Raw genomic sequence first — 17,562 nt, 5'->3', positions numbered from 1 at the left:
CAGTTGACTCGCTCAAGCTCCTCAATTCGCTCTGGTCGGCCAGGTTCGAGAACTTTTCGAGCCGACGGTCATCTCGCCCCGAACAGAGCATGATTTGGGGGTAAGCCCAAACCCATCGATAAAGGTTCAATTGACGGCGTTTCGGAGCTTGCCTTGACCCCCTTTGGGCTGGTGCTCGTCTTCTTTTGGCCAGGGCGCTTGTCGATGGCGTGGTGACGCGCTGTGTCTGTCTCGGAGCGCCGCCACCGTGCTCACGCGCACGTGGCTAGGTCACCTCGGCCCTCCTCTGCCTCCACCGCCACCGCAACGCGGACCGCGGTGATCCACTGCTGCTTCCCCTCCGTCTTTATCTCTCCGTTAGTATCCTAGGTCGCTGGAATGCTCGCGCCGCCATGGGGGGTGGTCCGGCAGCACGGACAGAGCGCTAGGGTCATTGTCTATCTCCCAACCGCCGTCTAGGAGTCCGACTTGGCCCCGCGGCGCTCGTTGGCTCGCTCGGGTAGCCGGTGCCTCGCTCTGCTGACCGGCGTAGGTGTGCAGTGCCGGCCGGGGTCGTGCCGGCGTGCGCGGTGGCGCCAGGGACCCCTTAGTTGAGAAGGCGATTTAATCCAGGGTGCTTGATGCGAAGTTCGAGTCTGCTGCAATAGTGTTTCGTGGCGACGCTGATTATCCCTAAACGCAGGGACTCGATTGCATAACGTGCCGGTGCGCAAACCATCTACATCAAGGCCAGGATGACCGGAGCCACATCGGTGCTAAATGGCTGAGGCGACGGCAATGGCACTTGCTGCTATTATCACTCGCCGCCTCAATTTGCAGCTAATCATATTTCTCTCCTGACAATCAGCAGCTTGTGCATTTCCTAAATGCACCCGATCAAACAAATCCACCGGAATGGAGGATCAAACACTTTACTCAGATGTTCATAAACTTCACAGGTCAAAGACATGCAAGAACTCTCAGGATACAAAGAACTCAAAACCAGACGACTGATGTGGTAGCTAGGCAAGCATTTCTAGAATCTCAGCCGACTGATGTACTACCTAGGCAACCATTTCTAGAATCTCAGCCTACATCTTCCAACATGGCTTGTACTTGCACAAATGGTGCTCATGTAACCCAGTGTCCGATTCAAGAGGCACTTCTCTCTGTAGCATTAAACTCTGTAAGGCTTCTATCAACTGCTTGCTGTTGAAATAAAGTTGTTTGTGGTAAAAAAAAACTTACCATGACACATCTAATCATATTTGTACACCACACAGATAATCTGATGGACTGATGCGCGTTGCGCCATTAGGAGCAGAGCAAACCTACTGCAGTTTCTGAACCACATGATGGCTAGAAAGGCTTTCATATCCACAGTGGTGGTGTATTATTAGGATTCATTCCATGCGTAATCACGTCTGCTGCGTAGTTCTTCTGGTATTCTTATAAAGCTTTCTCTATTCGTTGCCAATTCATTTTAACTTTTCTAGATACATAAGTTTATTTGTTACGTATCTAGCCATAATCTATATCTAAGATACATAGGAAAAATTATGCACCTAGAAAAAACAAAATAAATTATACTTTGAAATAGAGTACTACTAATTATAAATATGAACCTTTATAGAGAATTTCTTAGTTTATTTGATGAATTGTTGTATGAAACACCACAAACTCTAAGGGCATATGTACTAGCTTTTTCTCACTTGTCTGGCTATCATACACCCATACACGCCGCACCGCGTAGTTAGAGAACCAGTTACACTCTCGTCCTTAAAAGAATGGGTTCCTAGCAAATTTAGAACAAATCAACAAACAATAATAGAAAATTAAGACCTTACTACACCTTACTCTCTAAAGAAAGTCGTTTTGAACATTGACACGGTCTCTAAAAATAACTTTGATCACTACTTTTTGCTATAAAATATTTATAAAATATAGTCTATATATACTTTTATAAAACTACATTTTGAAATGAATCTACCTACATCACTTTCATATTCTCAAACTCAACCAAAGAATTTATTGATAATTAAAATTTAAAATATTTGGCTTAAGACAACCTCAAAACAATTTTCTTTAGGAACACGGAGGGAGTACTAAGCTTTTTAACTTTGACTGCGCTCCTCACTTACTGAGAACTAGAGCAATAAGTTTTCGTGTTTCCAATATTAAGTACATGAGTAAATGTTGTAGCATCCACTATGTTAACAATTGGAGGATAAGGTCCGGTAGGAATAAATGAGTACGTTGACTGTTGAAAACTCAGAGAAAATAAATGGGTCTCGTGGGTGGTGAGGGCCTAAAAGTTGACCTATTTCTGAGGGACGGACGGGGAAATATAAAATCTTAAATGATTTGCAAAATTTTAAATAATAATTTTTATTAAATAAGAGATACATACTCCTACTAGTAGTAGTAATAATAGTTATAAGTATATAAAAATTATCTTGATTTGCACAAATGGCCGCGTGGAAAACAAGGCTGGCGTCCGGAAAACCGGAAAGGGGGAAAAAAGGAAAGCAAGCGCAGGGACGGAGGAGGATGGATGGGATACTCTCTCTCTGCTTACGGCGGGGAGGGAGGCGGAAAAAAGGAATTCCGCTAGGCGTCCCCTCTCCCTCCCTCCCTCGTGTAGAGACGACTAGAGAGCAGCGGCAGCGGCAGTACAAGAGACGAGACACAACAGAGGAGAGGACGCCCCAGATCCAAAGTTCCAAACAAGGCACGCGCTCGTTCGCTCGCGATCCAGCAAGCAATCCCATTCCATTGGGGGCTTCCTTCCTCGTTCGGCATTTGCTTTCGTCGTCGTCGTCTCGGGAGCCAAAAGGTCAGTCACTCCACTCCCATCATCGTCGATCGATCCTTCCTCTGCATCGCATCTCGTCTCGTGGTTGGGACTTGGGAGGGAAGCCACCCCCCATCACATTCCTCTCATCAATCATCTCTCCAACTTCCGATTCCCTCCCCTTGCAGTTCTAGACGGGGATTCCATTCGATTCGGTTCGGTGGAGTAGGAGGATCGGGGGCCGGCGCAGGAGGAGACCCCCGCGCCCGCCGCCCCGCACTATTTGGAGTAAGCAAACCGACCATCCTCCCCACCAACTCATCACCACTCTTAGTCTTCTTAACTATAAGCGTGGCTCTTTTTTTTTCTTTTCTAATTCATTTTGTGAGAGGAGAGCGTGCGCTGTGTGACCCCTGTTTTTAGCGAGACGCCGGCTTTTTTCGGCCCCCCACCCCAAATTCGCTGCCGCGTTTCGCTGTCCGCTCTCCACCGGATTCTTCATCATTTTCTTTCTGTACTACCGATAAAAAAAGAGTCCCCTAATTTTTTTTCCGCTCTTAGATTAGATTGCATGCTAGGACTGTAAATCCTAACCCTCTCTAGGGATTTCCGCCGTTTTTGTCCCCCTTCCGCCTCGATTCCGCAACCGATTCCGGCGATCGCGATGAATCGCTGAGGTAGCTTTCGTCACAAAATTATTTCCATCGTTTTTCTTTTCCCCTTTGCGTCCTGTAGGGTGGGGGTGGGGGCTGGGGTGTGGGGCGTTTCAGATTATACGCAATCTCCGTGATACGCCGCCCTCACACTGCCCCTACAATCTTGTGTACGGTGTACCTTCTTCACTTTTATAGGACATATAGGATATGATTGCCTGCTTATTTCCTGCTTATTAGTACTATACTGAGGACCTAAGCTCCGTTCAGGAGCAGACAGATGCATCCACATCCACAGGTGTCCTGTCTAGTTTGATTTCACGTGGGGTGTTTTCAGATTAAACTCTATACTAGTATTATGGTGCTTCTTCATGCTCCAGCTTATTGCGATCTGACTTGCTTTGTTAGACTCTGTTTAAGTATGGACTAGGCATTGCATGATGGACCTGTTTGCTTGCACTCACTTATGATTCGATGCTATGCTCTCATAGCCTTATAGGAGCATGCCAATTTGTTCCTAGCTTTCCAGCACACATGATGATGTTTGTTCCTGTATAAATGTGTATTATTTATAACTATGAGGATGGTTTTCTCCATGAGTCACTACCCTCAAATATCCCTCCTGCTACCTGACGGAAACTTTTAAATTGCAATAGAAACATCATGCTAAAGGCTACGCCAACATACCAACGTCATGTTCTAGTTTCACTATGTGTCAATGCCTCCACCTCACAGGCGTTATATAGCCTGCCAGTCTCATCCACCAACTAAATAACATACCCTACAGCCTCTCAGGTTTGGTTTTTGTGGAATGCATTTACTTCCTGAGTGCTGTGTTTTTGCTTATTTATTGATTTAATAAATTTAAATGCATGGTGAATCCACCTGCAATGTTAGATCATCTTGGAATAAGATAAGCATATGGCATTAAATCCTCATGTGATTACAGGCTCTCCAAGAAATGTCGTGTGCACTTGAAGTAATCGACACAAGGTTACAGACCACGTCACATATTCAGTGCAGCAGATCATTCGACCAAAATATTGGAAGACGCTTTTCAAAGGTATGTATTATGCACTATATGAATATGAGTGAGCGTTCTCTTGTGCTTTCATGCCATTTATTCCCTGGCTTTGCCCGTACTCATTTGGCGTTTTATATTGTCATCAGGGCCATCTGATACAAAAACCTGTTGCTGTTTGTCCTGAGAACAGGTAATTGACTATTGCCACTTGCTTTCATTACCAACAATCACTGGTGGACTTTGTGTATGTGGTCTGCTGCTGATGTGTATAATATGTAACAAGAAATTGTAGACAAAGTGAACACCTTAATTGGATCATAAAAATGAAGAGACAAAGGGTTGGTCAACAGGAAAGATCTAGTCGATCTTACTGTTGCTGGCATATATAAAACATGCTTAAGCTACCCATCCACACAATCCAACCTGCCTTGAAGTTTGCTGCCATTGTTTGACAATTGTGGAGGTTAAATCTTGATTTGCTAATAAGTTTCTTGCACTTGGTTGCGCAACAGAAAGGGGTGGAATAACTAAAACACATTTGTACTGAATTTTTGTCACTGAAAGGTCCAATCTAATGTCACCTAATCCTCTGTATCTCTTGTTTGTTGCCTTATTATACTTGTCGATTAGTCTACCACCATTTTCATTATGTAGCATTTTCACAGTACAATATCACCAGCCAGCATAGCCAGACACCTTGAATCTCATCTGTTCTTCCATTTTTTTTGGGAAAGCTACCAGTTTAATGTGTTTTTGTGTGGCAGTGACACCTCATCAGCTACACTTCCGCTTGGGCACGATTCAGATTGGAAACAGGCACCATTTTTGTCTGACACTCAAGAGGTCAACAAGGTAATCTCGTCATCAGGAGCTCTTGGTACAGAGTGCCTTGAGCTATTATCTGCACAGCCAAGAATACTGTGTTGCTTAGGCCAGCCGAATGAAAGGAACATGCATGATCAGGTTGATTCATCTAAACCAGTTTCCAATGGAAACACACATGGAGGAAGCACCTTAAGGCAATCTCGGCAAAGGAAAAACGTTTGTAATTCATCGACGGCAGTCCCTCCCTGCCATGTAGCTGCAAAGTACTCCAGGCCTGTCGCTACTACTCTGAGTCTGAGATCTGATTCTGATATTTTGCACAATGATGACAAGCTTTCACAAAGGAGTTCTAGAAAGAGAGGAAAACAGTGCAAGCGAACAATCCGCAAAAGGCTGAATTTGGCATCAGAAACCACTTTTGAAGAGAGTACTTATGGCGCTTCTCCTGTGGAGGTAGTTCCGACCAATTTACTGGTTGATAAGTTGTCAGAGACCACACCCTCTGCTAGCTCGTTGGTTAAAAATGATGGTCAGTACAACAAGGACTATGTGGAATGTGGTATTATGTTGAATTTAGCTACATTGGGAACTGATGAGATGGATGGTTCTGGATGTGCTGGTTCATCTTATAATATCGCAGGAGGGAGATTAAGCTCCAGCTGTGCTCCTTACTTGAATGATGAATCAAATACGATCGATTCTTTAGAATTTGATGGATCCACTTTCACTGAACATGGCTTGGGAGAAGAAAGCAATAGCTACCAGAAGTTAACATGTGCCCATGTTTATAACCCCAGTCATGCAACCACGGATTCCATCTTTAGTAGGTGGAACAATGACAACAGTGGGAACTACAGTGTCGATGTTGAGGCTACCATCAAAGATGAAAATGGACATGACCATTCAAAACCAGGGGCCTCCACAGGGCTGAGCAATATGAGGGTGGAATGCCAGTTGATAGGGTCACATCTTAGTGCTACTCATGCTGAAGATACAAATGATCATCTAGGAATCAGATCATACTCTAAGGATGTTACTGATAGTTGTAGCAATACTGAAAGGGTTCAGTGCAGCAGTCAGGCATGCAGCAGCAAGGCCTCTCTTCAATTTAGTTCAGGGAGGAGGAACATAAAATCAAGTAAAACACCAAGCTACATTGATTTGACTGTGTCTAACAGAGTGAGAGGTTCCAATAGGCACAAGAACAATGGAAAAGATAGTTCAGCAGTGTGGCAGAAGGTAGAAAGAAATGACAAGATGATATCTAAAGCAGGACATTTGAGCAATTCATCTATTCATGATAAGGGTGCACATGAAGTTGGTAAGAAGGGTGTACAGGAAGATCCAACAAGAATTCGGGCAAAATGTAATCAGAATAGGAAAATGTGCAAACAGGATTCCTCAAATGGGACAGTTGAACTGGAGCCTACCAAAGAAGAAGATGCATTGAACTCCTGCCATACATTTTCTGTACCTGTCTACAAGAAGCAGGCACCCTTTCTACGCCAGCAAAGAAGCTCTTCTTCGAAACAAGGTTCTCAGTCATCGAAAAACTACTATGCTCCTAGGATTGGTATCCCCAAGGTGCCAAAGGATTACTTGCAGCAAGAAGAATTGCCTATGTTGGTGCTAGTTCATGCCAAGAACACCAGTGATAGATCAACCTCGTATTCAAGTTCAGCTGATGAAGTTGGTCTAACTGGAGTTGGCAGCAACTACCCAACTGAGGGAAATGAGGGTTCACAACCTGGTATTGAGATAGCAGCATCAGTATCTTGCAACTTGGTTCCAGATTTGGCCCCACAAGCTGCTTCTGATGATTCCCACGTATCAGATCCTCACTCTTTATGTCCTGAAAACAAGGGTGTATCCACTAGTCGGAGCTCCAAGAACCTGTGCACTGATCCTTTTGTTGCAGAAACAAAGGAAGCTCAATGTGTGAAGTTACTAACAGAGAATAATTCTCAAGAATGCTGTAAGTGGTATTCTGGTGCTGGACACTTGTCACATAAGTGGATTCCTGTTGGTAAGAAGGAAACTTGCAATGGGATCTATTTGGATGTCTCAGCTAATGGTGAGGACAGCAACTTACCTAGTGAAAGGACTTATAAACTGAACTCGTCTGAACATGTTGATTTGAAATTCCAAGCAGATAATGCAACTGAGACTGAATACAGCAAGATGAAAGAGGCTATTAGTTATGTTTACACAGCACAGCAGCAAGTCGAAGATATCCAACTTCGCATTGGTGGTAGGCCTATTGCTGATTTGGAAAATTTTGTTTACTCTGCTTCTCCAATTGTGCACTGCAGCCCTTGCCCTGCTGGCTGTAAATCTTACCTGCAAGAATGTGTGAAGGATGGCTTATGTTTACATCAGACTCCAGATATCACTCTAAGAACTGTCTGGCAGTGGTACGAAGAGCCTAGCTGCTATGGTTTGGATGTAAAGGCACAAGATCTCCGGAGGCCAAAAGGCTTGTGGAATAGTCATTGTCAGTTTACAACGTATTTTGTACCATATCTATCTGCTGTTCAACTCTTCAGTCAACCTAAAAGAACCAGTGGTGGAAGCATTGATAAGGAGTCAATCCATAGGAATGTGACATGTGAAACATCTCCAGACCTGAACCTGCCCCCAATATTTGCAAAGCTTTTTCCAAAACAATCTAATCCAGTAAACAAATCATCTACTCTGCATACTGAAGATGATCAGCAGACAGCAGATGGGGAGCTGATATTTGAATTTTTTGAATCTGAACAACCATACTCGCGGCAACAGTTATTTGACAAGTGAGTCTAATTACATAACAGGGTGCCTGTGTGCTTATTCTTAGTCTTTTACATGTTATGATGGCCGTAGTCTTGTTTTGTAAACATGGTGACTCATACCCAATGCCATTTTCACTTTGCCCCCATGTTTTTGGACTTGACATTCCTTGTAATGGTTTCTGATTTTGAAGCTGTGGTTCATTCTTGTACATTGAGAGAAACAGGTACTTGTTCTTTGAAATGTTCTTATAGAATACTCGTTGCTCTCGTACTAGGGTAAATGAGCTGATTGCTGGTGTGAAACCATCGAAATGCCAAATATCTGGAGACCCAAAGAATTTGGAGGTCAGCCTGCATGATCTCCATCCAGCCTCTTGGTCTGTTCTATGCTCTCCTCTTTTATTGGTGACATTATCATTCAGCAATATACTTGTATCTGGATTTGTAAAAGCTTGTGGGGTGTCTTGTGTTGAAAACAGATCTCTCTTGAATTTCAGGTATTGTGTTGCATGGTATCCCATATACCGGATACCTGATGGAAAATTTCAGGCCGCATTCTTGACATATCATTCTCTTGGGCACTGGATTCATCAGAGCAGCTCAGCAGACGGGGCTGTTGTTTTGCCAGTCATAGGCCTGCAGTCTTACAATGCCAAGGTAAAGGACTAACATACCACATGATACATAGATGGTAACTGAAAATGGCACAAATTGGTGGTACAACTTTAGGCCTGAAACAAAATATTTGTTCGTACATGATTTGACGTTTTCCAAGTTTTATGTTTCTGTTTCCTGATATGAATACGGTTTGATTTGTGTTGCATAACATACCTCTTACCAGATGGCCATATTGAAAATGGTTGGTGGTTTTGAAAAACTAAATGTGGTACCTACTTGGCCATTCCAAAATCAGTATGTTTTCCCAGAAAGTCTGCTAGACATCTTGAACCTTTACTGCTTTATAAATGCTATTTTGCCTGCTCAATTAGTGTTCCGAAAGGACCAAGAAAATCAAAAGGCTTCTGGGGTTAGTGAAAGCTGCAGGTCTTTTGGCACCAGGTCAAATGTTGGACTGTGGTTCTGGACTTTCTGGGTCATGGCCATGTGGATTGTTGGGTTTTTGGGTCCCAGGCCAATGTTACGAAAGTAGTCCTGGCCATGTGGGTATGCTTAAAGTGGCAAAGTAGCAGTAGGCTGCTTCATATTTATTGTGGATTGTTGGTTAGTTCTCTAGTAGATCAATGCGTTTAACTCTCCTCTGGTAATGCAGGCAGAGTGGTGGTTTGAGATGAGGAAATCCGATTCTGAAGGTGCCGAGTCAGCAGAGCCGCAGTCCAGTGAAGCATCCCAGATTCTGAAGGAGAGATTGCACACGCTGAATGAGTCTGCGGCGGTGATGTCCAGGGCCAGCGTGCTGAAGAATGGGCAGATGAGTAGAAACAGGCACCCAGACTTCGAGTTCTTCCTCTCCCGGAGCTGATGGATGCTGGAGGTCGATATCATATCATGGTGTCCTGAGGTTCCTGGCGCCGATGAAAATGACAGTAGCAACCACTAGAACTGATGTGTACCTACGTTGACTAGGTTTTGGAAGCGCTAGCTTTTGGAAGTGCTGGTCTACCATGTGTAACCTGCTTACCTTGTATATTATCATAATATCAATTCTCCATTGAAATGCTGGAGCGATAGCAGCAGAGTGAGCGAGGTTTATCGGATTTAGTTTCAGTGTTCTTATGTATATATATATGTGTGTGTGACACTGTTGGCTACCTTAGCTTATGCTGCAACCGTGACACTGATGTTTGTGGAGAATTACGAAATGGAAAAAGAGTAGCTGTTTGCTTATCAATAGCTGAAGGAACATGATGAGTAGAGACCATGCATATATGAGTACTCTGCAATCTGGCATATATAATGCTTGTTGGTTTTATTCAAGTGACTCCGCATATATATGGATTTCATTCATGGACTGGTTGCATTACAAAGAGCACGCATGCATGGCATGAAGAAGCTCTCCAGATCACGGGCACTTGAGCTTGTGTGGATTGTGTGGATTGACCATGGTGTCGTAGCAGGGGCAAAGGTGGCGGGTTTCCTGCCCGGTCCCCGGTGGCACGCAGCCGCACTTGTTGCAGCAGACGTTGCACATCTTGTTGCACATCTCGTTGTTCCAGTTGTTGCCGCAGCGAACGGAGCAGCTGGACGGGCAGTCTGCATGCAATGCAAGGACAGAAACAGAAACAGGCATGAATGAGACTGCTGCAGCCTGTCTGTGTAGCTATCATGATGCTGTATGTACGAGGCGCCACGCTTGCGTGTTATGTACAGTACAGTACAATACAGTACCTGGTTTTGGCGCCTGAAGCAGGGATCTGGCCCTGCTGCTCATCCTCATCCTCATCCTCATCTGTGGTTGCTGCTGCTGGTGCTGCACCTGCATGGACACACGGACCATGTTGATGTGCTCATTATTCAGAAATCAGATGACCTGATGCTGCTGATGCTTCAATCTTCATGAGAGGAAGGAATACCAGAGCTGATTCAGTGATGATGCAGAAGAGAAGAGGAGTAGACATACCTGTTGTGGCCTTGGCTGTGGATCGGCAGCAACAGCGGCTGCTGCGACAGCAACGAGAAACATTAGAGAAAGGAGGAGGAGCTGCTGATGCTGCTTCATCATCTCAAGGAATGAAGGGAAGGAAGGAGTCGCCTATGGATGGGATGGATTGGCAAGGGAGGTCTGGCTGGCTGGGTTCTTGTTGAGTGAAGTGGGGTGGAGATCTCCTTTCCTTCCTTCCTGAAGCAGGCCGAGTCTGTCTGGCTCCTTGGCTGGCTTTCTTTATTATTTATAATCGGCAGTGCAGGGGCAGAGACGAGCAAGCTGATGAAATGAAACGAAACGATCTAGGCAGTGATGCAAATATACAAGGAGTTGAGTGGAGTGGAGAAAGAAGCAGCAGCAGCCAACACTGCAGACTGCAGTAGCAGTAAATAATAACTGGGCGGTGCAGGTGCGGTGCGGTGCGGTGCAGTTGGTGCCGACCAGTGGCGGATGTGGGATGCGGGATAAGGGGGGGCTAAAACAACAGAGATGTTGATTTGCACGAAGATTTAACGGTGAAATCAAGTTTTTGCTACAGTAATTAGCATTGAAATCAAGAAATTAGGGGGGGCTGGAGCCCCCCCCAGCCCCCCCTTTGGATCCGCCACTGGTGCCGACTGCCCGTGGCGTCCCCACCCAATGACAGCAAAGCAAAGGATTGGAGAGCTTTTCATTTGCATTTGCTACACTATATTGTAACTTTTCCCCCAATAAAAGTTGCTTGATAGCCATGGCAATGGCCTATGGGAGTAGAGCTGAGCAAGCAGCAGTATGAAGAAGAAGAAAGGGTAGCCAAGCCAACGAGTCAAGATGCATCACGGCACATCAACCAGCTTCTAGAATATGAATTACTGTATGTAAGTATTATGCATGTATTACTATCATGTTACATGTACGGATGTTTATAGCATGCCATGCTGTACTATGATCCTGTTTAGATCCATGGAGCTAATAGTTAGCTGCTAATAATTAGCTTCTTTGAATTCAAACGGGTCAAGCTAATTGTTAGCTAATATCCAACTAACAACTATCTTACTGGTTGAATCAAACCAGCTAACAGCACTAATAGTTAGTTATTAGCAGTTAATGGATCCAAACAAAACCTATGCTATGCTGTACAAAATTCAGTTGATGCGTGGTGGAGAAGAGTCAGTCAGCCCGGCCGGCAGTCCGTGATAAACTTACTGATATCATATAGCAGTAGACGACGGACGGATGGGAATCGGATGCCTTGCACGCACTTGTATATACAATCTTGCAGATCAGAGGAACAAAACAATCAAGCTGGTTTTAAATTTTTTTACAGTTTAACAAACACAGAAGGCTAACCTCTTATTGGGCTGAGCATCTGAATTCCTACCAAGTGTTCCTTAAAAGTGATCTCTTTCATCTAGCTGATCCTTAAAAAAGTCTCATCTTGCTCAAGCACTATGGGTGAAAATGGTACGGATAATTTCCGACCGTATTCGAGATCGAATTCGTTTAGAGGGATTTAAATCTATCCGTATCCGAGTCCAGATATTCAACGTTCGATACCTTATCAGTATCCCAAACTCAAATCGCATATTTATGATGTCGATATCCAGTTGTATCCTATCTGACATGGGCCTGTTCGGCTAGTATTAAAGCCGGCTGATAATCCGGTTGAAGCTGTTTTGTTGTGAGAGAAAAATACTGTAGATTTAAGCTGATAAGCCGGCTGATAAGTTCAAGCGAACAGACCTATGGTTGACACTATCCGTATTCGAATCCGAATCCGAACAAAAATATAAAAACAAATATAATATCAATGATATCCGTTATTATCGTTTTCATCCCAGTACCAAATTCCCACTGGTAAAGCCAGTGACTGAACCTTAACCGAGCCCAGAGAGCAGTGCAGAGTTGCTGCACGCCTGCACTGCACAAGCATATGGATTCATCTTTCTTTGCTTTTTGCTCTTGTGGGGACTGGTGGCTGGTGCTGTCTGCGTGCTTTCTTTTCTCACTGTGCCTGTCAGGTGTCAGCCCAACCCCATGGTGCCGTGCTCGTGCTTCTGCCCACATCACATGCTCTGCCTCCCTCGTCATGGTTTCTGGCTGCCTGGCTCTTCCCCATTCCAATCTGCTAGTGCTACCTCATTCTGCAACTGCAACAGCTCCATCAGTTATCTACCCACTCCCAGTTGTGTTAATACAGCAAAGAACATTCAATAAAACAGCAGCTCCAATTCACCGCTGCTCCTGCATCCAAGACGCAGCAACAGCGCCTCGAAAACATTAAAAAAAACATCATAGCTAAAGCTAGCAATCACATGTACACACATACAAGAGCAGAGCCATGTAGCAAGTCCCGAATCAATCTGAGAAATTCCATTAGACAAAAAGATAAATAAACCCCAACACTGGGCATCAACGACAACTCACTGACTGACCACGAGCTTAAGAGTACTACGGACAGACACACACTACATCAAGTTCTAATTAATTAAGCAAAACGAGAGACATCTCATCTCGTCCGGATCGCATCATCTCAAAGTCTTATGTAAACAAACTCTGCCGCTGCTGCCCCCCATTACGGGTTCATGCTAAACCATCAATCGCACCAGAGAAAAACCAAACCCAAATGGTTGGTCGCCAGCCCAGCTCGGCTTAGCCGCTTAGGCCTCGTCCGCGTAGGCCGGCTCCAGGATGGCCTGCCTCCGCCTCCTGCACCTCCTTCTCCGTCTTGCGCCCCTTCTTCGACTTGTAGTACACGCTCATGAACGTGCCCACCGCCCCATACTTGCGCCGGCAGTGCTCATAGTGGGACGCGTCGAACATGCGCCAGAAGTCCTTCTCATTCAGCTCCGACACCGCGTACTGTGGCTGGTAGCTGTGGTTCTCGATCAGCCACTGCTCCAGCCTGTGCACCGCCTCCGCGCCATTGAACTCCTCTCCCCTTAGGACCGCAGCAGGAGCGTAGTACACGCCCACGTCCGTGAACATCTGTGCGTAGCTTGTGTCGCCCTGCCTGTGCTGGTGCTCGAACCCAGGCTCAGGGTACACCATCGTCTTCACGGGCAGCTTGTACAGGCGGTGAGGGCACAGCCACAGAGGATACACCTAGCAACAATCAATTCCAAGAAATGCTCATTATTATTATGCAGTGGACTGCTCATAAACAGCAGCAGCAGGTGTGCAAGCAACAATGACAGTCAATAAAGATATATATGACACATTACTATTAACAAGAAACACACCTCCATCTCGCGGTGCACGAACTCGAGAGCATCTCCAACCTTGTACAGCGGCACCAGCATGTCCTGGATCACATGGTTGTCATGGTAGTAGTTCCTGATAGCCTCACCCTGAGTCGCCTTCAGAAGAGACACCTTTGGTGGCATGAGCCAACCCAGCAGGAACCTGAACCAGAACTGATCACCGAATGGCAGGATCAGCTTTCCCTCCCAGTACAGGCACCGGGTGTGGCGGTGGTAGTACTCTCTTGTTGGGATGTACTCCACAAACTCGCCCCTCTTGAGCGCTGTCTGAGCATGCTGGTAGAACCAGGGCTTAAACCACCACCCCACGCAGTTGATCTTGTTGCCCTTCTTCTTCGCCTCTTCTTTCGAAGCATACACACCAGTCATCATGACACCCTCGCTTTCTGTGTACACCATTCCTTCAACAAAGTCAGGGACCTTTGCTGGGTCACCATCTCTTGGCGCGAAAGAATCAGCATAGGCCTGCGCGATTTCCTTCAGACTCCCTTTCACTGGAATGTAGGTGAGCTTCATGTACTCCTTGATGGGAATCAGCTTGATCTCAGCAGAGACAAGGAACCCAAGTGTTCCCTGGGACCAGGGAATGCCATAGAAAAGGTCAGAGTACTCATTATCCTTGGTGGCCCTAACAACCCGGCCATCTGCAAGAACAACTTCCATTGCAACAACCGTGTCAGAGAAAAGGCCATAGAGGTGAGAGCTCCCCTCAATTCCATAGCCATTGATGAGCCCACCAACAGTGAGGTCGTCAAGCTCAGCGATGACTGCAAGGGCGAGGTTCATTGGGCAGGTAGCTCTGCTTATCTGACCCATGTTTACAAGGGGCTCAACCTTGGCAACCATCCTCTCTTTGTCAATCTCAAGGATGTTCCTGAAGGAAGAAAGGTCAATCTCAAAATGCCTCGCACGCTTGTAGTCCACATTGCGCATGCCAACAGCAATCCAGGGCTTCCTGGCATGTGCAAACAAGACCATCCTTCTTTGGGTTCCTCTGCTTGAGCCGCTTCACAACCTTCTGCACATTCTCATCGTGTTGCTTCTGGCGCTTCTTCTCTGACTTCATGGCAGACCACATGTCGCCCAGAAAGATATTGAAGTAGATCAGAGATGAAATAGGAAGGACCACGAAGATCACAAGGATCCATCGGAACTGCACCAAGTAGTCCACCAAAACCTTCTTCCTCTTGCGGCGCACCAAAGGTTCATGCACGTCCGCCATTGGGTGGAGGATGCTTCTGAAAAGAACACAGTTGAAAGAGCACGCCACAACAGAGTTAGCTAAACAGTTAAGTCAACCAAAAAAAAAACAGCAAACCACATATATCATATCATGGAATAGCTTCTACACTAGATGGAAGAAACAACTGAAGCAAGCACATTGTTATCTGAACTGTGAGGAGATATCTCACCAACAGCTAGCTGTAATGATACAGCTACACCATCACAGTACCATCCCACTATCTACTAATGTTCCAGGAAACATATAGAGACGGTGCATTAACACTGAATAAATGAATGAATTAACCACATAAGGTCCAGATCAAGAACCTATCAGGTCAGGGGCGGCAGGACATTCACATGCAATTGTCAAAATTTGGAGCGCCAATAGTAGTATGTCAAGTAAGCATCTCTTGCATAACTAGAAGCAATTCCTAAGACCCCAGCTTTGGATTATCATTAAAACAGAGACGATGCACGCCCAGCAGTGTTTATCTAGTAATTCCTAGAATCAAAAGAAAGCAGTACATAGTATGTGGGATAGTTTGATAAGATTGTGCAGGCAGCAACCAGTAGTCAAAAAGAAGCTTCATAAAACTTTGCTAAGAATGGAGGAACCTGAACCTCGACGGCATACATATTCAGACAAAAAAAAAATTCAGATCCCAGAAAATAGACCACGTGGTTTGCTATTTTTAATAGTCCTAAAACAGTAGAACCCCATAAGGACCAGTGCACACCTACCTCCTACAATTTGTTTCTGACCCGCAATGCAATCATTGCCCGCTTAACCAAATCTGAAAAGACCATACGGATATGGGCAAGGTAGATCCTTTTGGTTTGGGCATAGGAGCCATGCATGCAGGCACCAATTCTGAGCTCCCTTAGAATGCTGAAGCATGTTATGAACCTTACACATATACTACTACAGATCTGTGGCATGCAGGCATGCATTCGATGGGGTTGACATGCCTACCAGTCAGATCCAGCAATCATTGATGGCCCCAAGTAAATTCAACATTCATACGAAACTGAGAGGAAAGGATGGGCATAACATGTCATGGCCTTTGTGACTCTCTTAATTATGAAGATTAAACAAAGTGAAAAGGATCTCCTTTTATGTTTTTTTGGGTGGGGTGGGATGATTACACTTGCCCCAAGAGAAAGTAAAGCTGGGCCTTGTGCACACAAGTTGATGCTGGAGTACTAGGTATTCCCCTTTCTAATTCTTTGAACGTAATCCCTTTTCCAATTCTTTCCACAGCAAATCGCTCCTCTTTTTGCGTCCCCCCACTCACCCACCCACCCAAGAGAAAGAAGCTGAAAGGCTGTCAGTCAGTCACTAGTAACAAAAACAGAGGCACAGCCATGTGGTAAGTGGTAACTGTAAAAAAAAGAAAGGAAAAGAATGTAATACCAAAAATGACTAGCCCTTTTTCTAACGAAGGAAAGGATGGGAAGGGAAGGGAAGGGAGGGAAGCTTCAGCCTTCAGCCGTGCGCCTGGGGTACGGTACTGTACCTCTAGAAGGGACTGGCGCAATCCAATCCATGGAGAAAAGAAACTACTCCTACTCCTAGTATACACGGGGGACGGGGGGATTTGGTTCCTGACGGCATGCACGCAAGAACATAGCAGCAGATCTAGGCAGCGACGGGGCCAGACAGTCCGGACGGAAGCACACGGACGGGGGACGCCGGTGGTGTTCTGGATTGGGAAGCAACCAGCGAGGAGGAGATGAGAGTCCAGGAGGTCGTCCTAATCTTACCAGCTGTGGATCCGGCCGGCCGGCGCTCCTCCTCCTCAGCAGGCGGAGCGGGAGGTGGGCGAGCGATGCAGATGCTGCTGCAGCTGTTGCCCCCGATCTCCGCAGGGACAGCGGTGGGGGGTTTTAAAGCGGCGACACTCCACGCTCATCCGGAAGCGAAGGTAAACAAGAGGGGGTTTTGCCACTTTTCGGTTTAGTCCCTGTTACGATCCATATTTCTCTCACCCCTCCTCTCTATACTCTCTTGGCTGGTTGTGACAGCTCTCTTTTTTTTTTTTTTTTTTTTGCCTTTTCTTTTTGTCCGTTGTCACCTACTCCTATCTCTCTGTTTCTTTTTTAAAAATTGTTTTTGTTTGCTCGAAGGGCCGAAAAAACTGAATCGGCTAAGCAAAGATTACCATGCGTACGATTTTGTTAGCATGAGGTCTTCAGCATGGTTCGCTTGGTCGTATTTGTCTTATAAGTCATAGCTTATCAGTCAACGAACAGTATTTTTCCCTCACACCAAACCAGCAAAAATACTTTCAGCCATGGCTTATAAGCCAAACAAGCCCAAACGAACATAGCATTGCCAGGATGCAAAGTTACCTGCTACTTGCCAGCTGTAAGACCACCAAAGACGCTCAGCAGAAGCGTATCGTTTGTATGGTTAAACTCTTTTTCTTATTTATAATAATATGTAAA

At 45.4% G+C, this 17,562-nt stretch overlaps 3 protein-coding genes across 6 annotated transcripts; 1 reads left to right on the top strand and 2 right to left on the bottom strand.

The window, feature by feature from the left end:
* Window positions 1–2,629: 2,629 nt before the first annotated feature.
* On the top strand, window positions 2,630–9,895 carry LOC136519844 (uncharacterized). Of its 4 annotated transcripts, XM_066513220.1 has the most exons (8): window positions 2,630–2,815; window positions 2,962–3,061; window positions 4,376–4,489; window positions 4,597–4,640; window positions 5,215–8,067; window positions 8,322–8,423; window positions 8,544–8,703; window positions 9,317–9,895. In XM_066513220.1, exons 3-8 carry the CDS (start codon window positions 4,388–4,390, stop codon window positions 9,524–9,526), a joined length of 3,471 nt encoding a protein of 1,156 aa, XP_066369317.1. In that variant the 5' UTR covers window positions 2,630–2,815; window positions 2,962–3,061; window positions 4,376–4,387; the 3' UTR covers window positions 9,527–9,895. The 4 variants fall into 4 exon arrangements, with proteins under 4 accessions (XP_066369317.1, XP_066369319.1, XP_066369318.1 ...); XM_066513222.1 differs by lacking the exon at window positions 2,962–3,061; XM_066513221.1 differs by lacking the exon at window positions 2,630–2,815 and having other exon boundaries at window positions 2,842–3,061.
* Window positions 9,896–9,941: 46 nt separating this feature from the next.
* LOC136519845 (gibberellin-regulated protein 8-like) lies at window positions 9,942–10,991 on the bottom strand. Its single transcript, XM_066513225.1, has 3 exons — window positions 10,625–10,991; window positions 10,393–10,480; window positions 9,942–10,257 (listed from the first exon to the last, which is right to left on the bottom strand). The coding sequence occupies exons 1-3, from the start codon at window positions 10,724–10,726 to the stop codon at window positions 10,067–10,069; spliced, it is 381 nt and encodes a 126-aa protein (XP_066369322.1). The 5' UTR covers window positions 10,727–10,991; the 3' UTR covers window positions 9,942–10,066.
* Window positions 10,992–12,971: 1,980 nt separating this feature from the next.
* LOC136520386 (delta(24)-sterol reductase-like) lies at window positions 12,972–17,028 on the bottom strand. Its single transcript, XM_066513887.1, is given in 5 exon segments — window positions 12,972–13,323; window positions 13,325–13,732; window positions 13,870–14,850; window positions 14,852–15,128; window positions 16,879–17,028. Coding segments are annotated over 4 exon segments (1,686 nt in total). The 5' UTR covers window positions 15,113–15,128; window positions 16,879–17,028; the 3' UTR covers window positions 12,972–13,287.
* Window positions 17,029–17,562: the final 534 nt, after the last annotated feature.

Source organism: Miscanthus floridulus, chromosome 18, assembly GCF_019320115.1.
Source record: "Miscanthus floridulus cultivar M001 chromosome 18, ASM1932011v1, whole genome shotgun sequence".
In the NCBI taxonomy this organism is placed as follows: Eukaryota; Viridiplantae; Streptophyta; class Magnoliopsida; order Poales; family Poaceae; genus Miscanthus; species Miscanthus floridulus.
Note: the sequence above shows the minus strand (reverse complement) of the source record. Positions and strands in the feature narration are given on the sequence as shown.